At 45.8% G+C, this 20,992-nt stretch overlaps 1 protein-coding gene across 1 annotated transcript in view; it reads left to right on the top strand.

Moving 5' to 3' along the window:
- The window catches only part of ANGPT4 (angiopoietin 4), a 69,760-nt gene that overhangs the window by 44,483 nt on the left and 4,285 nt on the right, over positions 1–20,992 (top strand). The window contains exons 2-8 of the mRNA XM_001366733.4: positions 1,295–1,450; positions 3,715–3,836; positions 5,076–5,308; positions 11,721–11,836; positions 12,446–12,547; positions 16,563–16,729; positions 18,920–19,050. Coding sequence (XP_001366770.2) covers positions 1,295–1,450; positions 3,715–3,836; positions 5,076–5,308; positions 11,721–11,836; positions 12,446–12,547; positions 16,563–16,729; positions 18,920–19,050 — 1,027 coding nt within the window. The remainder of the gene's footprint in view (positions 1–1,294; positions 1,451–3,714; positions 3,837–5,075; positions 5,309–11,720; positions 11,837–12,445; positions 12,548–16,562; positions 16,730–18,919; positions 19,051–20,992) is intronic.

The following is a 20,992-nucleotide window of genomic DNA, read 5'->3' as shown; positions in this document are numbered from 1 at the left end:
TGTTAAATTTTCAGAGAATTTACACCATAGAAATTAAAAATGGGAGGAAACTATGTGGCTCAGTGGACTGAGAGCCAGGACTAGAGAGAGGAGGTCCTGGATTCAAATCTGGACTCAGGTACTGCCTCTCTGTGTGACCCTGGGCAAGTCACTCAACCCCCCTTACCTAGTCCTTACCGATCTTCTGCCTTGGAACTAATACATAGAATTGAATCTAAGATGGAAGGTAAGGGTTTAAAGAAAAGAAATTTAAAATGATACACATGAGGATTTGATTTATTATTTTACTGATTGTCTAAACTAAAGAGAGAGATGGAGAAAATGTCAGTAATGCGGATTAAATTTAAATGGGGTCATGAACACCATTTTGCGGGGAGAGGCTATTGTTAAGCATGTAACATATGTTGGTTCTACCCCAGGTAGGTTCTCTCCTCAGAAATGTAAACACTGATGTTCCCAGGGGTCCAGCCATGGGTCAAGGTGTCAAGCTTTGGGTAGCACTACTCAAATAAATAATGATAATAACAGCTTACATTTCAATAATAATGACTTATATGTCTATAGAGCATTACAGTACTTACTTTACATTGGCTCCATGAGGTAAGTAATGTAGAAATTATTCATCCCATTTTATAAATGAGGAAATTGAGGGTCAGAAAAGCTGTGTTGGGTTTGTTTGTTTGTTTGTTTTTATAATAATCCTTACCTTACTGTGTATTGGTTCCAAAGCAGAAGATTGGTAAGGTCAAGGCAATGGGGGTTAAGTGACTTGCCCAGGGTCACACTGCTCAGAAGTGTCTGAGGGCACATTTGAACCCAGGACCTCTCAGCCCTAGACCTGGCTCTCAATCCACTGAGCTACCTAGCTGATCATAAAAGTTGTTTTGTTCATGATTACATGGCTAAATCGCTGACATAGCTAGGAATTGAACCTAATCTCTCATCTCTAAATACTGTGCTCTTTCTACTATACTTGTCTGCCTATCCTTAATAAATAAAATAGCAGTGGTTATCATTTAAAATTAATCTTTGTGCTTATTTTGCTAGTAAACCCTCAAGCTCTTTCAACATGGGAGACCCCATTTCCTAAAGCAGACTATCCCCCGAAATATAGGCCATGTTCTGAGAATCTAGAGTCCTGCTCACTCCTTTAGATTGGTTCTCCAGGGCAATATCCTTTGGGGACCATAACTCAGTGCCTCCCCAATGGGCGATCCCCATTGGATGGATGCTAATGAGGTGGTCAAACCCAACCCTTTGCCATGACCCAGACATTCCACTCTTTTCCTTTCAGCTGGAGAGCTACATCCAGATGAATATGAAGTCAGAGATGGTTCAGATCCAACAGAAAGTAGTCCAGAACCAGACAGCTACCATGCTGGAACTTGGCACCAATCTCCTCAACCAGACAGCCCAACAAACGAGGAAACTCACTGATGTGGAAGCCCAGGTAGGAGACATGAGAGAGGAGGATTGAGAGCAGGAACAAGAGGGGAGCCACCCTGAGGGGTCTAGTAGGAGATGATGTTGGGGATAAGCTGGGGAGGCAAGGTAAGAGAGGATACTTGGAGAAACTGAGGGCAGGGGGACAGGTAAAGGAGAGAGAGAATGCCTGAAGGACCTAGGAAGGCAAGACAATTTAGGGTTTAAACTGTTCTAGTTTTGCAGTGGGAGCCCCACATGAACTTTCTCCCTGAGCTGAACCATGCTTTCCTCCAGGATTGTTAGCCCCCACCTAAGGTCACGGAACCCCCAAATTTAGAATGAAAAGTCCTAAATTTTCATCCCTGCTATGTTCTTGAAAACTTAGGGTCATTGGACCATAGATTTAGAACTTAAAGGGAATGTTACCTCAGAAGCCTTCTTATCTAGCCTCCCTCATTTACAGGTGAAGACACAGAGGCCAAGGATGTTTAGTGGTTTGCCCAAGATCGTAGTGATAGTAAGCATGAGAGACTGAATTTGGTCCCAGGGGATCCCGGGCCTCAGTTTCTTTAATTATAAAAGCAAGGGGTTTGGGTATGTGATGTCTAATGTCCATTCCAGCTCTAAATACTCTGATGGCTTCAGGAGCCAATTTAAGGTATATTTAAAACCATTGTGGAAAATTGGCAGGAGGAGGGTGGCTATAAGGAAGCGGGACACCCAACCATTCTCAACAATCTTCTTCTCTTGCCCTTTGTCCTAGCAGGCCTTCAAGGGAAAAGGCAACAGTCAGGCTTGGAGCTCCCCAGTTTAATAGACAGGGGATCTAGGGGGGGAAAGGAGGCAGCTCAGAACTTTGCAGAAATGAGGCAGGTCGGAGAAAATGCTTAAAGTCACAATCCTTTAAAACTTGGAGAAGCTCTGGAGAGCATCATATAGAAGCTCCTTTACAGATGAGAAAAACTACGACTCAAATAGGGAAAAGACTTGCTGAGGATCACACAGCAAAAATAATAATTAAAAAAAAATTTTTAAGATTACATAAGGAGGTAACTAGCTGGCTCAGTGGACCGAGAGTCAGGCCCAGAGATAGGAATTCCTGGGTTCAAATCTGGATTCAGACACTTCCTAGTTATATGACCCTAAATAAATCACTAAACCCCCATTGCCTAGCCCTTATCATTCTTCTGCCTTGGAATCAATACACAGCCTTGATTCTAAGATGGAAGGTAAGGGTTTAAAAAAAGATCCCCTAATAAGGGAGTAGTCGATTCAAGTCTCAGACCAAGGCCTCCTGGCTCTGTCCTCCTAAACTGACATAAACCTCCAAACAAACCTTTTCCCTTCCCCTCCAGGGTCATTCCTGAATCAGTCTTCTCACTATGGCTGCTAAAAACCTGTGGCTAATGAGGCAGCCAATTCATTGTACCCCTATAATCCTCAGTTCTTCATCTATAAAATGGGGACAGACTTGGGGATAAAATAGAAAACCACACCAGGAACAACAACCTTTGGTCCATTTGGGATCCAGTTAGCTTCATCCTGTTCCATAGATGGTCCCCTCGTCCAAGCCAGCCAGACCACTGACGTTGGCGTTGGTCCTTAGGGATCCCAAATAGGCTAATAAGGGGGAGCCTATGAAGCCCATCCCTGATGCTGGTAGTGACCAGGGGTCCACAGAGAATCCTCCAAATGGAAGGAAAGCTTTCTGTGTATTCAGTGCTAACTAGGAAATACTGCTCTGTAGGACAACAGAGTTAGGCAGAGGCTGCTGGTTTTAGGGCCTTACCCCACAAGCCACCTACCATGTGTGGCCCCTTCTCAGGTTGGCCTAATTTGATTGGTCCTTGGCTCGGGAAATATTGGAGCCCAAGCTGGGCACATCCATAGGGCAGTAGGGAGAGAATGAAGTTCAGGCAGAGCCTTGAGCCAAAAGTCAAAAGACCTGGGTTCCAATCCAAACTTGGGAGGGAGAGAGGGATGGAAGGAGGGAGGGAGGAGCAGAGAGAGAGAGAGAGAGAGAGAGAGAGAGAGAGAGAGAGAGAGAGAGGGAGGGAGGGAGGGAGGGAGGGAGGAAGGAAGGAAGGAAGGAAGGAAGGAAGGAAGGAAGGAAGGAAGGAAGGAAGGAAGGAAGGAAGGAAGGAAGGAAGGAAGGAAGGAAGGAAGGAAGGAAGGAAGGAAGGAAGGAAGGAAGGAAGGAAGGAAGGAAGGAAGGAAGAGACTTCCCTTACAAAGACCCCTAGGTCACCAAGAAAGGTACAAATGGGCTCCCCCCTGTCCCCTGCACAGGTGCTGAACCAGACATCCAGAATTGAGCTCCAACTGTTGGAGAACTCACTGTCCACCAACAAGCTGGAGAAACAGCTGCTGCTGCAGACAAATGAAATCCACAAACTGCAGAATCGGAACAGGTAGGAAGCTGGAGGGAAAAGGAGGGAACCTGAGAAATAAGAACAGCCTTTCCAGTGGACTGGTAAGCTCTGCCTGGTGACCAAGGAATCCCAGGGAGGCAACAGAGGGAAATGGAGATGGAAATAGTTAAAGGGATGAGGACAGAGACAGACAAAATTGAAGATGGAGCCAAGGATGAAGATGGAGACAGAAACAGAGACAGAGACAGAGACAGAGACAGAGACAGAGACAGAGATCACTGGCCTGAGAGTCAGAGGCCCTGGGTTACTATTCTGTTAGGCAACTAGGTGATACAGTGGGTGGCACTTAAGACCTGGAATCAGTAAAAACTAAGTTCAAATCTTCCTCAGACACTTACTAGCTGTATGAAGTCACTTAACTTCTCTAGGTCTCAGTTTCCTCATCTGTAAAATGGAGATAATAATAATACTTACCTAACAAGGTTGCTCTGAGGTTCAAATGAGTTCATCTATATTAAGCACTTTTTGAACCTTAACAGATTATATTAAATCTAGCTATTATTATTGATTCACTGTGAGACTTTGGGCAGACTCCAACGCATGTACAGAATCTCCTCTATCAGCCAGTCATCTTTAGATCCAAGCTGTCTGTTCCCTTTTCCCTTGTAGGGTGCTGGTTGTAGGTCCTCCAAAGGGAAACTAAAGGAAAGTTTGGGATATTGGCAGCTTGATCAATCCCAGGTCACCTTTCTCCAATTCTGTTGTTCAGGTGTCCTACTCTTTGTGGCTCCATTTGGACTTTTCTTGGCAAAGATATTGAAGTGGTTTGTCATTTCCTCCTCCAGTTCATTTTACAGAAGAGGAAACTGGGATAAACAGGGTTAAGTGCCTGGCACAGGGTCATACAGTTTAATAAGCATGAGTCTGGATTTGAATTCAGGTCTTCCGACTCAAGTTCTACCCACTATACCGCCTAGCTACTCAACTCTACATGGACCCAAGTACTAAACTGATTTGTAGAATCATAGAATGTCAGAGCTGGAAAGGTCCATAGAGCAGAAAATGTTAAATAATGTAGTAACTCCAAGGTCAAAGTTGGAATGGACCCTATAAGAATGGCTCCTAGGACACATAACCTCAGGTCTAGAAGGAAACTCAGTGCTGATCCAGTTCAACCTCAGTTTTACAGCCAGGATGCCCCATAAGTTGGTGGTAGATCCTGGCTCCCTCACAGAGGCTTCCTTTTCCCCCTCTGCCCACCGTGTTCTGCCTGGGCAGTGTGTTAGAGACACGAGTTAGGACCATGGAAAGCAAGCACCAAACTGAGCTGGAGGGCATCCGGGGTGAGAGGGAGAAGCTCCGGCGCCTGGTGAACCGGCAGAGTAGCACCCTGGAGGGCCTGGAGAGGAGCCTACATGCAGCCAACAGCAATACAAGCCTCCTCCAGCGGCAGCAGCGGCAGCTCCTGGACTCTGTGCAACGCCTGGTCCACATTGTCTCTACTGGCAAAGGTGAGGAGGTTGCCAGAGGCCTGCAGGGAAAGTAAAGCAGGGGGAAGAGATACCTTAGGGATTTGAACTAGATTTCCTAGATGATGGTCCACACTTAAGTTCTGTAATTTTAAAAAATCCAGTTCTGCTTGAGCAAATCCTTGACCTTGAACAAGTTACTCTTTGACCTCCATTTTGTCATCTGTCAAATGGGTGGAATAATGTTTAGAGTCAAAGAAGCTTGAACTGTCTGACATGGAAAAGCCCTTAGAGATCATCTAGATCAGCCCCCTCATTTTACAGAAGAAGAAACTGTGGCCCAAAGGAAAAACTTCCCAAAGTGACAAAGCAAGATACTGGAAGTTACCATTTGTCAGAAAGTATTAGAGGGCCTTAACAGCTCAAAACATCTGCCCAGCCTCCTAAAGTCCAAGTCTCGGGGTCTGCTTGGGTCCTGGGCTTCCTTTGGCGAAATTCAGGAACTATTCTCATTTCTCCTCATCCCAATCACTCCTTCTCAGGCTGTCTGCATCATACTAATGTCTTCTGGGAGACTGAAAAGCAGGGAACACTTGCACTGTGTGGTACAGCATCTGGGGATTGAGAATGCAGGATGCCTATGTTCTACTATTTTCTTTATAATGAATAACTTGTCTTGTGACCTTGGACAAGTCACTTGCCCTCCAGGGCTTTAGCTTCCATATGTAAAATAAAGGAATTGGACCAGATCTCTAAAACCCTTTGTTTTCTCAGACATGGGAGATGTAGGGGACCCTGCCAGCATAACCCCTACCTATCCTGCTTACCCCTTGGGCCAGAACTGAGGAGAATAGGTCTAAAATCTGAAGAGCCAAGATGATAAAGAGTTGCATTTTTGTCCTAAGAGTTGGAAGAGTGGGGTGGAGGGAGTCTCCCACCGATTGTGATTCCATGAAGGGATTCTGGAGAATGCTGGGCCTGGAACTGTTCAAATTGATCCCAAGTGTGGCTGTCCTATGGAGCCTACCCAGGGCACCGTGCACAGGCTTCATTCCTCTCCAAGCCCGGACTCCAGTTGTAGGCACATCTGAATGGCAGCCTCTGGAAGACAAGGAAGCCTCATCTGATATTAGTGAGAAAGATGGAGAAGCCCTTAGAATGACTGAGATGTCTTACTTTCTCGAAACTCCTTATCCATGAAACTCCCTCAACACCTCCCCTCCCCACTGGCTCATTAATGCCCCGCCTCTTTGTGCTGGACTTGTTGCTTCTATCTCTGCCCAACAGAACCTAGAGATCCTTGATACAGAGCTCAGCCTGTGTGTACTCTCTGAGGAAGGGTCTTCAGTGAATTCATAAAATGGGTACCCATTATGAGTAGACTTCGGTGTATTAAGTGAAGAGAGAAGAGAGGTCCCCTCCCCTGCCCAGGGGATCTTGAGCAAATCACTCCCTCACAAATGTCCTCTTCCATAAAATGGAACTAATAGCCCCTGCCCTGTCTCCTTCATGGGAAATAGTGGGTAGAGAGCCAAACCTGGAAATGAAAGGTCTTCAGTTCAAATGTGACCTCAGATATTTCCTAGCTATCTGACCCTGGGCAACTGCCTAGCCTTTACCACAAGTCTATCTTGGAACTGATACTAATTGTCGATTCTAAGTCAGATAGTAAGAGTTTTTGTTTTGTTTTGTTTTGTTTGAAAATAAGGGCTAGGACCTTCCTTTTCCAGTCCTGGCTTTCTATCCAATTTGCCATCTAGCTGCCCCAAAGTAAGGGTTAAAAAATAAAGATTAAATGAAATAACTAATAGGAAAGTGCTTTGTAAAGTACTAAAGAAATGTGAGCCCAGATTCTTCTTTTCTCCTCTTTCCAATCCACCCTAAGTACCAGCTACCAACATAATTGTCCTATTTCACAGTTCCAACCATGTCTTCCTCCTTTGCTTAAACATTGAATTTCTCTACTCTATCCCTTATCTCTAATTCTAAGAATCCTCTAGGCTTGGCACAATTGCTGCTTCCTTTAAGAAGTCTACCCTGATCCCCTAGACGAAAGTGATCTCTTCCTCCTCCACCTTCCCTAAAGCACTTTGTCTCAATTTCACCTTTGGTCCCATCCCACTCCTTGAGGTTTATCTATGTACATATGGTGTGCTCTGACCCTCACCCTCCAAGAAGATAGGTCATTTTTAAGACTACAGGCCCCAGCACAGACTCTTGTATATAATTGATGGTTTGTAAATACTGAATGAGAAGCAATGTGGCACAGTGGAAGGGTCCTTAGGATCTGGAGTCAGAGGTCCTGTGTTCAAATCCCTGATTTGACACTTGACATGCTCATTCCCCCTCTCAGAGCCTCTTCAATTATATCATCTATAAATTCAAGGATGGGACTTGATACTTTTTATAATAATTATATATTAAGTTATGAGACTGTTAGTAGCTTTCAACAATTTAGTTTAATAGAAATATAGTAAAAAGAAGAAAAGGTAGGAAGGAGGTAGAAAATATTGCCTAGCTAAATACTCTAAGTACCAATCTTATGGGATCCAGCTCACCACCAACAAAGGCTCCCTCAGGTCCCAATCTTCAGCCAGGTGTCTCGGTAGTGTCTTCAGCAAGTCTTACCAGCCCAAGAGAGAGCTCCTTCAGTTAGGGTCTGAGTCCAAATCCCAGTGCCTCTAGAGTGCCAGTGGGAATCTGAATGCAAATGTGAATCCCCCACTTCATGTTGGGTCTCACCTTATAAACATTTTTCTCCACCCATTAGCTCTCTCACATCCCATGTCACACCTCAGGAACCAATCATAGTTTCTTAATTTGTCTGATATTGCTCAGGGGCACAGTGCTTGTGGGATCTATTTCCTGTCTCTTTGGTTTCTACTTCCTTTCACTTTGGGCTGGTCTATCCCTGCACATCTCAATGGTAAAGGACCTCCAGGTACCTGACTAATTAAATTAGAGGTTGCTGATTGATTATGTTAAAAACAAAACAAAAGGAGGGTAATTCTGTTTTCACAGTAGGAAAAACCTGAGTTCAAATCCAGTCTCAGACACTTCATAGTTATGTGACCTTGGGCAAGTCACTTAACCTTGTTTGCCTTAACCTACTGGAGAAGGAAAAGGTAAATCATTCCAGTATCTTTGCCAAGAAAAACCCAAATGGGGTCACAAAGAGTAGGACACAATTGAAAAACAGTTGAACAACCAGACCCTCCTGGTTCAAAGTCTATATTCCTAATTGGAGGAGATACATGGAAAGAGGGATAATGGAGGAATCCCCAAAATGCAATTTTAAACTTTTAAAGCTTAAAACTACAGCAGAATTTTGGGGATGTTCTATATTCACAATAAACAATAACAAGAATTATTGATTATAGGCAAGCCCTGAATTTTGCCTTGGACTCACTCTATGGCCTTTGTTGGTTTAGATGACCTCTGTGGGACCTATCAATTATGACAGGCTATGATGGTCTACTAACATCTCTTTGGTGTTCTATTGGATCAAACTTAGAGATGAAAATGAGATCCCTGGTGGTTATGTGACTCGTCCAAGATCCCACAGACTCAAGTATCAGAGTTCTACAGACACCTCCAGCTTGAGTTCTGTTATCTTGTGATTTGGTCACTTCTCCTCTGTGGGTCCTCAGTTACTTTGTCTGTAAAAGGTGAACAATAACACTTGATCCCTCTAAGAGTTCCCTTCAACTCCCCCACCTCCAGGGGACCAGTCAAAAACCAGAAGTCCCACCTCCTCAGCTCATTGGCTGAACTACCTGCCAGTTTTAGTGGCCCCTGTCTCCCTAGAGATCCTGCCAACCCTCAGAGGAGCCAGAGTTTGGGTAATCTCACAGCCAAAGCCACTTCTGCAATTACAACAAACAAATAGTTTTGGGGGTAGAAGTTGTTAACATTCCTCACTTGTTTGTTTTTAAATACTGTGACATTTACCCAGTGGGGGTCTAGAGGAGCCAGATCCTTTGTGGTATTCTTTACTCACTCCATGGAAAATAGTTCAGCATGATCTGGGGTCCTCTGGGACAGACAGAGAAATCCCAGACCCCTGTCTGTTTTTCTGGCCACCCTAAGAATGTACAAGCTAGGGCCCATGGACCAAGAGCCACCAGTGACAGGCAAGAGGGGAGAGAAGGCAGGAACAAGAATTTATTAAGTACCTACTGTGTGCCAGGCACTTGCTAATTACTTTACAATTATTATCTCATTTAATACTCACAACAACCCTGGGTGGTAAATGCTATTATTATCCCCATTTTACAGTTGAGGAAACTGAGGCAGACAGAGTTTTAGTGAAAAGAAAGTTACATGACCTAGGCTACACAAGAAATGGAGGCAGAAAAATACATTGGGGGGAAATACTAGCTTTGGAGTCAAAGGACTTAAGTTCAAATCCCACCTTGAATAAGTTTACTACCTGTGTAGTACTACCTGTGCATATATATCAAGTTGTCTTTAGTCATGTCCTCCTCATCATCACCTCATTTCAAATTTTCTTGGCAAAGATACGAGAATGGTTTGCTATTTCCTTCTCTGGCCCATTTTATAGATAAGGAAACTGAGGCAAATAGGGTTAAGTGACTTGGCTAGGGTCGCATAGCTAGTAAATGTCTGGGGCTCGGAAGATGAGTCTTCCTGACTGCAGGTCCAGCATTCTATCTACTGAGTGACCTGGCTTCTTAAGCAAGACATTTAACCTCCACGAGCCTCAGTTTCTTCATCTATAAAAGGAGAGGGATGGACCATCATATCTCTGAGATCTCTTCCAGTTCTAGAAGTATAATCCTATGTCAGAAAAGCATTCCATCCCAAAAGGAATGAGATGCTAACAACTGATTGCAGGCATGAGGCAGGCAAACATGAGTATCTGAGGACAGGAGACCAGAAGCTTTGAGAAGACTCTCTTCCCCATCTTAAATTATTTGTACTTCTAGAAGCAGGTTCTGACTATACAAGGGGCAGCTAGTTGGCTCAGTGGATAGAGACAGGAGGTACTGCATTCCAATCTGGCCTCAGACCCTTCCCAGCTGTGTGACCCTGGGCAAGCCACTTAACCCCAATTTCCTAGTCCTTATGGCTCTTCTGCCTTGGAACTAATACTTAGTATTGATTCTAAGACAGAAGGTTAGGGATGTTTTCTTTTTAAAAAAGGCTGATTATACAGAATATCATAGAACCTTAGACCACAGAACATCTGAGCTGGAAAGGGCCTGGATCTGGAACTGGTAGTAATTCTGCTGGGTAGATGAAGGACCAAAAACCACTGGAAGTCAGAGGTTGGGATGTTGTCATTGTTGAGTCATTCATTTGTGTCCAACTCTTTTTTTTTTTAACCCTCACCTTCTGTCTTAGAATTACTAAGTATTAATTCTAAGTCAGAAGAGTGGTAAGGGCTGGACAATGGGGGTTAAGGGACTTACCCAGGGTCACACAGCTAGGAAGTCTCTGAGGCCAAATTTGAACCCAGGACCTCCCATTTTCTAGGCCTGGCTCTCCATCCACTGAGCTACCCAGATGCCCCTGTGTCCAACTCTTCATGAGTTCTTTTGATGAATGTCCTAGAGTGGTATGCCATTTCCTTCTCCAGGTGAGTGTCTAAGACCAGACTTAAACTCATGAAGGTGAGTCTTCCTGACTCCAGGCTCAGTAAATAGTAACTACTTCAGATCTATGTGGCAATAGACAAGTTATTTCTATTTACCAAAAAAAAAAAAAAACGTGTAGGGGCAGCTGAGTGGCTCAATGGATTGATAGACAGGTCTAGAGACAGGATGTCCTGGGTTCAAATTTAGCCTCAGACACTTCCTCACTGTGTGACCCTGGAAAAGTCACTTAATCCCCATGGCCTAGCCCTTACCACTCTTCTGCCTTGGAACCAATATACAATATAGATTCTAAAATGGAAGGTTTAAAAAAAAGTGTGTGTTGGAAGAGGGAGGATGAGGGTTGGACTAGATGACCTCTGAGGTCCTTTCTAAATCTGTGATCCTAGAACCCATCCCTGAGAGGAGCCATTTGGGTCTTAGAGAGCTAAAATAGAGGACCTGCATGTGACCCTTCCTGGTGTATAAGCATGGGATAGAATGGGAGGCTGGAAGTAGCAGGGGCTCATGAAGATTATCTGGATTCTTGAGGATCTACCAAGCCAGGGTGGGAGACCGAGCATAAATTCTAGCCCTGACTCACCACCAACTTTCTATGTGACCAGGGACAATTCATTTCCCCTTTTCTGAACCCCAGTTTTCCTATCTCTAAAATGGGGATGCTAATCCTCACCCTATCTCCCTCACCCAACCATTGTGAGGATCAAAGGAGATGTTTGTAAAGTATGAAGGATGGAGCTGATGTAAGAGATGGCCCTCCCTGCCCAGGAGTGACTATCTCAGGCTGACCTGGTCCTCTGTTCTTTCCCTTTTTTTGCCTTTGCACACCACCCCAGCTCCGTTACAGAAGGATGAGCGATCTTTCCAGGACTGTTGGGAAATCCGCCTCTCCGGAATCAACGTCAGCGGTGTCTACACTATCCACATAGCCAACTGGACAGAGCCCAAGAAGGTCAGGGGAGCATCATTGGCTTTCTACCCTGGGCCAGCAAGCAGGGATTTCTTCACTGAACTCCAAGAGCCCTAATCTACTCCCCTATTTTACAGGCTAAGAAACTGAGGCCCAATCACACAATCAGGTCGTGGTGAAGGCCTGGAACTCAACGTTTCTAATTCCTGAACTGAGGCTGTTTCTAATACCACAATGCCTCGAGTTCCCCTGGCCCTCATGGCTCTGAACACCGGTAGATGTTTGAGTCTACAGCTCCCAGACATAGCCAGGAAACTCCTCCACTAGGTCCTTGGGGATCTCTTGGGCAGGAACTACCACTGAGGAACAGAAATATTAGTGGAAAAATTGGGGCAGCTGGAAAATATGGTCCATTAGGAAGGGAAGTGGAATGTTGGGGGCAGCAGTGGGGAGCCTCTTTTCAACTCTTTGTCTCCACCCCTGACCCCATGAATACCAAGGTCAGAGAATCTCGTAGAAGGATTGAGCCAGTCCTGCTTGGAGGTGGGAGGGTGACTATACTGCAGTGGGAGAAGACACATAGAAGAGTCAGTCATTCATTTATCCTTTCATTCAATCAACTGTGACTCCCTAAAGTTGCTTTCCCACCAGGTGTACTGTGACATGGAGACCAGTGGTGGAGGGTGGACCCTCATTCAGCGCCGAGTGAATGGCAGCGTAAACTTCCAGAGGAACTGGAAAGATTACCGACAGGTGCCGTCCCCCCCTCCTGGTCCTGAGCCCCTTAGGCCTGCTGGGCTGAGAAGGCAGGAAGCTCCTTGGAGCCTGGGAATCAGTCAGTCAGTCTGTCTGTCTGTCTGTCTGTCTGTCTGTCTGTCTTTCAGCCTCCCCCTCCAGCTCATACATTCTGTTTTCTGTGTTAGCCTTACACTTCAGGTAGCTGTGGGGAGGTATGGGATGCAGTGGATAGAGCGTAGGCCAGGAAGACTCATCTTCCTGAGTTCAAAGCTGTCCTTAGACACTTACTAGCTTTGAGTCACTTAACTCTGCCTCAGTTTCCTCCTCTGTAAAAGGAGCCAGAGAAGGAAATAGCAAACCCCTCCATTACCTGCCAAGAAACCTCCCAATGGAGTCACAGAGTCAGACATGACAACAACAATTTTGTTGGGGGGGGAGCACGATGAGATTCGGAGAAGCTTCATGTAGAAGGCAGCCCTTAAGCAGGCTCTAAAGGAAAATAGGGGTTCTACAAGGTGGAAGCGAAGAGAGAGGGCATTGGGGGGGCGAGCCACCCATGAACAAAGGCATGGAGATGGGAGACGACATACTTTGTGTGAAGGACATGTAGGGCAGCTTGACTGGATGGGAGAGCACTTGAAGGGGAGAAATGTGATGAGGAGAGCCACGCTGGGAAAGGCTTGAAATGCTAAATGGAGGGGTCTGAATTTGATCCTACAGACAACAGGGAGCTCTAGTCATTTATCCAGCCGGGAGTGACACCGGTGGCAGCAGTGTAGAAAACAGACCAGAGAGGGTATAAACTTGAGTGACGGAGACCAGTTCAGAGGTCATTGTAACTGTCCCAGGGAGAGGTGGTGAGGCCCAATCAACCTGGTGGCCATGGCCGTAGAGGAGCTGGATAGGAGAAATGACTATGAAATGGTCTGTTGGAAATGCTGACGATCCAGGACTGGAGATGGGGGTGGCAGAGAGGGGGAGACTAAGCTTTGGAAATACAAGCTGGAAATCATCTGTGTAAAGATGATAATTAAACCCATAAGAACTGAGGAGGTTACCAGGGCAGAGTGCAGAGACAGAAGAGGGAAGGAAGGGAAAAAAGAAGCATTTAGTAAGTGGCAACTGTGAGCCACGTATTGTGCTAAGCCCTTTCCAGATATCTCATTTGATCCTCCCCACAACTCTGGGGCATAGGCACTATTAATTAATATCATTTATTATTATTATTATATGCTATATATAATACATAAAATTATATACTACATAATATTAATGGAAGATCATTTTACAGATGAGGACACTGAGGCAGGGGTAAATGATTCACTTAGGGTCACACATCTAATAAATGTTCAAGGGTAGATTAGAACAAAGTCCAGTGTGCTACTATATCACCTAACTGTGTATTCATTCATGCTCACTAATTTAAAATGCAACAGAATTATCAAGAAGGATAAGAATTAAGGCAGCAAACTGGTTCTGTGGATAAAGCACTAGGCCTGGAGCTGGGAAGTCCTGGGTTCAAATCTGATTCCAGACATTTCCCAGCTGTGTGACCCTGGGCAAGTCACATAACCCCCATTGCCCAGCCCTTACCACTCTTCTGCCTTGGAGCCAATACACAGTATTGATTCCAAGATGGAAGGTAAGGGTTTAATTTTGTATTTTTTTTAAGAATAAGAATTGACAAAAAGCCATTGCATCTGGCCATTCGAAGATCCCTGGTAGATTTGGAAAGAACAATTTCAAATGAGACATGAGGTCAGAAGACAGATTACAAATAACTGAGAAGTCAGTGAAGAGAGAGAAAATGCAGATTACGGACAGCTTTTTTCCAGGCATTTGGCTGCAAAAGGGAAGAGTGTGTATATTCACTGAGAGTTTTTTTCCAAGAGAGAGCCAGAGAAAGGAAGAAAGAAATAGAGACAGGGGCAGAGAAAGACACACAGAGAGAACAAGATAGAGATAGACAGAGGCACTGAGACAGAGAGAACAAGATAGAGAGTGAAAGAGACAGAGACAGAATCAGAGAAAAAGAGATAGAGACAGAGACAGAGAGATAGAGACAGAGATACAGAGATAAATAGAGACATAGAGACAGAAAGAGATAAAGCTAGAGCCAAAGAGACAGAGATATAGACAGAGACAAAAAGAGATACAGATAGAGCCAGAAAAAAAAGGGATAGAGATAGAGACACAGAAATAGAGAGAAAGAGATAAGAGACAGAGACAGGAAGAAAAAAAAAAGACAAACACAGAAAATGAGAAATAGAGACAGAGAGATAGGAATAGAATCATAAAGAGAGACAAAGCCAGAAAGAGACAGAGAAACTGACAGAGCAAAAGAGAAAGACAGAGAGAGGTAGAGCCAGAGCCAGAGAGTGACAGAAAGAGATAGAGAAACACAGAGACAAACAGAGCTACAGAAAAAGAGCCAGAGCCAGAGAGACACAGCACCAGACAGAGACAGGAAGAGAAATGGAATCGAGCTAGCATTTATTAAGCGAGCTTAATAAATAAAATAGCCAAAATAAAAAGCCAAATACTCTGCTAGGAGATACAAATATAAACAAACAAAACAGTACCTAGGGAGCAGCTAAGTGGTACTGTAGACACAGCACTAGAGTTGGAGCCTGGAGGACCTGGGTTTAAATCTGGCCTCAGATACTTCCTAGCTGTGTGACCCTGAGCAAGTCATTTGACCCTGTTTGCCTAGCTCTTGCCCTTCTGTCTTAGAATTGTTACAAAGACAGAAAGTAAGAGTTAAAGAGAGAGAGAGATAATACCCAGCCTCAAGGACCTTATATTTTAGTGGAAGAATACATTTAAAAGAAACAATATTGAGTAACCATGGAAAAATACTCAAATTAAAACTAATAAATTTTTTAAAAGAAACAATATTGGAAAGCTGGGGACTAGGTAAAAGGAGCCTGGCAAGAAGACTATAATAAGTGGTATGGGGGCATGCCTCCCCTATCAGAGTTTAAGGGGGGCAGGAGCAGAGGAGGGAGGGAGTGCTGAGGATGGCATTTTAACATCCAGAGGGGTGAGAATAGTCAGAAAAAGGAGCCAAAATGAAGCTGGGAGACTATAGCAAGAGGTATGGATGGGGGAGCCCTGGAAGATTCTCTAAAATGGGTCTCAAACTGTGGGAGTAGAAATGCAAAAGAGGGGGCAGCTGGGTAGCTCAGTGGATTAAGAGCCAGGCCTAGAGACGGGAGGTCCTAGGTTCAAATCTGTCCTCAGACACTTCCCAGCTGTGTGACCCTGGGCAAGTCACTTGACCCCCATTGCCTAGCCCTTACCACTCTTCTGCCTTGGAGCCAATACACAGTATTCCAAGACGGAAGGTGAGGGTTTAAAAAAAAAAAGAAATGCAAAAGAAAAACATATCCCGTGGTTCAATGGGTACGTGACGGGTTTTAGCATTAAAAGATCACTATTGCAAGAATGATGTGGAAATAGGTTGTGAGCAATAATACATGTATAACCCAGTGGAATGCTCATCAGCTCTGGGAAGGGGGAAGGAAGAGGGGAGGGAAAGATCATGAATCATGGAACCATAGGAAAATATTCTAAATTAATTAATTAATTTAAAAAATTAAATTAAATTCAAAGAATAAAGGTGAGCAGGGACTTTCTGCCCCAAAATAAATAAATAATAAATCGAATGGATCTCAAGCCTCTCACAGCTGCTATAAAGACTTCATTTTATAAACTTTAAAGAACAAAAGCAGACATTCCTAATATGAAATCTGTCCATTTTTTAAAAGGGTTTTCCCGAAGGTTCTATTTCACTCTAACTTGTTTCCTTGGTCATCTTCTGTATCTCATTTCCTGCATTAAAAACAAGGCTCGAGAAGGGGCCCCTCTGCCAGGGGGGTCCAGGACAGCCAAAAGGGTGAAGAACCTCGGAGCTAGAGGAATGGGGCTTACTATGATGGCGATTATCTCCCGGCGAGAGAGGAGGCTGATGGGAGAGTGTGCCGGCAGGCTGGAGCTCACGTCCCCCCTTTCCCTTCTCCCCTCACAGGGCTTTGGCGATGCTGCAGGGGAGCACTGGCTGGGCAATGAGGCGCTGCACCAGCTCACCAGCCGGGCTTCCTATGCCCTGCGGGTGGAGCTGCTGGACTGGGAAGGGAACCGGGCTTACGCCCAGTACGAGCGATTCCAGCTGGGGAGTGAGCAGCAGTTCTACAGGTGGGGAGCCGAGGGGAGCGGGGAGGGGGGGGGGGCTGGGGAGGGGACGCTGGGCTCTCTGGGAGCTCCCTACAGTCCCAGACCAGACCACCAGGCTCTGGACGGCGGGCTGCCTGGGTCAGAGATGGTGGACGGGAAGTTAGGCCCTGGGTGGGACCGACCACTGCCATATGTCCCCCATTCGGATCACGTCACTAGGAGCCCAAGAGAGTGGGGCCCCTCCTATGGAGACAGCAGTTCCGAGGCTCAGTGCCCAATGGGGTTGTGTAGAGGGGAGGCCTGTTAGCGCCCAGATCCCTCCTACCCATAGAGAAGGGGCAGAAAGAGACAAACAATAAGAGAGCTTAAAGGGGCCCTGGAAGCCATTAAGTCCAGGCTTCTCCTTTGACAGAAAAAACTAAGGTCCAGAAGAGGGGGTCACCAAGCCGCGCAAAGTCACCCAATGGGCTAGTGGCAGAGGCCCAGAGGGCAGGACTCGATGGCAGAGCCCCTCTGGCGCGTCCATATCTCCCGATTTGGCAAAAAGAGAAATAGCAAAATCAAGTATAAGAGCTAGATTTCAAGGGAAAGGAAAAAAACCAGTCCCCAGGCCTGATCTTCTCTTGATCAATTCAGCAAACATTTACTACTTATAAGGGCATAGAGGTGACTCAGTGGATGGAGAGCCAGGCCTAGAGACGGGAGGTCCTGGGTTCAAATTGATTTTCTCAGATTTTCTTTTTTCTTTTTTTTTTAAACTCTTACCTTCCATCTTAGAATCAATAATGTGTACTGGTCCCAAGGCATAAGAATGGTAAGGGCTAGGCAATGGGGGTCAAGTGACTTGCCCAGGGTCACACAGTTAGGAAGTGGCTGAGGTCAGATTTGAACCCAGGACCTTCCATCTCTAAGCCTGGCTCTCCATCCACTGAGCCACCCAGCTGCCCCCTTGTTCTCAGATTTTCTTAGAGCATTTGTCTGGATCCAATGAGGGTGACAACATGCCACCTATATAGGTAGATACAAAATAGATACAAGGTAACTTGTGGAGGGTCCTCTGGGGGAGGAAGCAGTCAGAACAGGAAAAGCTCCCTCAAGGAGTAACACATGAGGACCTTTTAGGCCAGGGGAATAGTGAAAACCGAAGGAGCACAGCCTGTTCCAGGATCCTGAGCCTGGCTGCAATGGAAACGCTATTCCTCAAGAAGCACTAGTGTCTCAGGCCTGTACTAACAGCTGGGAATACAAAAAGAGGCCCAGAGAGGGTCCCTGCCCCTAAGGAGCTTACATTCTTTTTTTTTTTAACCCTTCCTTACCTTCCATCTTAGAAACAATACTGGGTATTGGTTCCAAGGCAGAAGAGCAATAAGGCTAGGCCATGGGGGTTAAGTGACTTGCCCAGGGTCATATAGCTGGGAAGTATTTAAGGCCAGATTTGAACCCAGGTCCTCCCATCTCTAGGTCTGGCTCTCAATCCACTGAGCCACCTAGAAGCTTCCATTCTAATAGGGAGAGACAGGTCAGTAACTCTGCACGTACTAGATATCTCCAGAGTAGATGGAAGGTGCTTTCAGAAGGAAAGGCCCTAGGGAGCTTGCCATTCCTAGCTGAAGAGGATCCAGCAACCCTAGGCAGTAAAGAAACTGCCCCAGGAGGGAGGGAGGGCCAGAGGAACTCAAGGGAAGGAGTTTCCTGTGAGCTGGCACGGTCAAGGAAGGCTTCCTTGCAGAATTACACAATTTGGAGAGGCTGGTGGTGATGTGGCTTCCTAGGAGGCATGGAGATGGAGGACATCAAGAGACAAGAAGATCCAAGAAGGTTTTACCTGCTGTGTGTGCTTAACACACACACTCACTCACTCACACACACACACACATGCACACACTCACACTCACTCACACACACTCACACACACACACACACACACACCCTCTCCAGGTCCTCGAGGGATCCTCCTCCTCAGCTATCAGGCCACCTCCTCAGACAAGCTCTTTGTGCCCCCCAGGACCACATCTCTGTCTCTTAATCATCTGGAACCCGTCTGAGGGGATGGGAGCCTTGTGGAGGGACTCCCCCACTCCCTTCCCTGCCCTGGGAATAGAATGCTTCCACAGGCCAGGTCCACTGGTGCTTAGCTTTCATTCCTTCTTCTTTCTCTTCCTCTCTCCGGGGGCTTCCCCTTCCTTCCCTTGTGGGCACTGGGATCTGCAGGCTGACCCTGAAGGAGTACAGTGGCACAGCGGGTCACCAGAGTGGCCTGGTCCTCCAGGGCACCAACTTTAGCACCCGAGATTCTGACAACGACAACTGCCTTTGCAAGTGTGCTCAGATGCTGTCTGGAGGTGAGGACCAGGGCTGGGTGGGAAGAGAGGGAGGGGGAGGGGGAGAAGCAAATGAGGGAACTAGATCTGAGGCCCCTCTTTGAAGCCTCCGTCTAGTACCAGCAGTCATTCAACATCTACCTTTTGTTGTTGGTTACTTGTTTTAATCATGTCCAACTCCCTGTGATCCCATTTCGGGTTTTCTTGGCAACGATACTGGCGTGGTTTGCCTCTTCCTTCTCCAGCTCATTTTACAGATGAGGAAAGTGAGGCAAAGAGGGTGAAATGACTTGCCCAGGGTCACACAGCTAGTCTGAGGCCAGACTTGAAATCATAAGGATGAGTCTTCTTGGCTCCAGGCCTGGCACTCTATCCAGTGTGCCAAGTATCTGCCCTGGAAGAGCCCCATGTTCAGCAAAGAATGTACTTAGCTAACCACAGCTCACATTTCTCAATACTTTACACACACAATTCTTGTGCTCAACCCAAGTGCTTAAGAGCTTGCAGCAGGGTAAATAGCAGGGCAAAGCACAAACTCGAGTAGCTGTATACATGGCTACAGAACGAGGTCAGACAACTTTCCCCAGTGGCTGGCCTTGGTGCAGCACGTCCCCATGGACAAATCCCCAAAGAGCCTCCCGGTCCCCCAGGACAAAGTTGTCCCCATCCTTGGGCTTGGGAGGGTGGGACCCCATTGGCAACAAGCTGGCCCAAATGGGCCTCCTGAGCCACTTAACAAAATGGCCAAGGCTATCTTTCACACTCTCTCTTTTTTTAACTCTATATTCTGCCTTAGGAACAACTCTAAGACAGAAGGCAAATGGAATTAAGTGACTCACCCAGGGTCACACAGCTAGAAAATATCCGAGGGCAGATTTAAACCCAGGACACCTGGACTCCAGGCCTGGGGCTCCATCCACTGATATGTTACAATATAAATCTCATTCCCTCCGTTTCCACATCTCTAAAATGATCAGATCCCTTCTAGCTCTGTGTGTGTGTGTGTGTGTACATGTGCACAAAGGTCTTTCTTAACTCTTATTTTTTTTAAACCCTTATTTCCACCTTAGAATCAATGCTATGTATTGTTTCTAAGGCAGAAGAACAGTTAGGGCTAGGAAGTGGAGGTTATGTGACTTGCCCAGGGTCACCCAGCTAGGAAGTATCTGAGATCAAATTTGAACCTGGGACCTCCCAGGTTCCCTCTAGGCCTGACTCTCAATCTACTGAACCACCCAGCTGCCCTATCATAAGTTAAAAAGAAACAAAAACTTAAAAAATTTTTTTCTTTATTTTATTCCAGTAACAGATTTGCACATAAGTTTTCTGAGATTACATATCATAAACTTCTTATTTTATTGTATTTTTAAACCTTTATCTTCCACTTAAAAATCTGCTGTGCATTGGTTCCAAGGCAGAAGAAGAGTAAAGGTTAGGCAATAGGGGTTAAGTGACTTGCCCAGGGTCATGCAGCTAAGAAGTGTCTGAATCCAAATCTGAACCCAGGACCTACCTCTAGGCCTGGTTCTCAATCCACTGAGCCACCCTGCTGCCCCCGAACTCCTATTTTTTAAGGTTCTCACTCTAAGAGTGTATGTTCTATCATTCTGTGTCCTGAGGCTCCTTCCAGGTTAAACACTTTATGATTCTAAACTGTGGCTATGTCTACATGGTGTGCCTCATTTTCATAAAACATTTCACATTTCTATCAGCTGCTGGTTCTCTTTCTCTTGCTGAAGTCAGTGGAAAGTAAAAATCAAGGAAGTGAGTCCCAGATTTCCACTCTCCCCTCTCACTCTCTGGTTGAGCTGTCAGAAACTATGTCAGGAGCAGTTAGGTAGCTCAGTGGATTGAGAGCCAAGCCTAGAGGCAGGAGGTCCTGGGTTCCAATCTGGCCTCAGACACTTCCCGGCTGTGTGACCCTGGGAAAGTCACTTGGCCCCCATTGCCTAGCCCTTATCAC

The sequence above is a fragment of the Monodelphis domestica genome, chromosome 1, assembly GCF_027887165.1.
Source record: "Monodelphis domestica isolate mMonDom1 chromosome 1, mMonDom1.pri, whole genome shotgun sequence".
Classification (NCBI taxonomy): domain Eukaryota; kingdom Metazoa; phylum Chordata; class Mammalia; order Didelphimorphia; family Didelphidae; genus Monodelphis; species Monodelphis domestica.
Note: the sequence above shows the minus strand (reverse complement) of the source record. Positions and strands in the feature narration are given on the sequence as shown.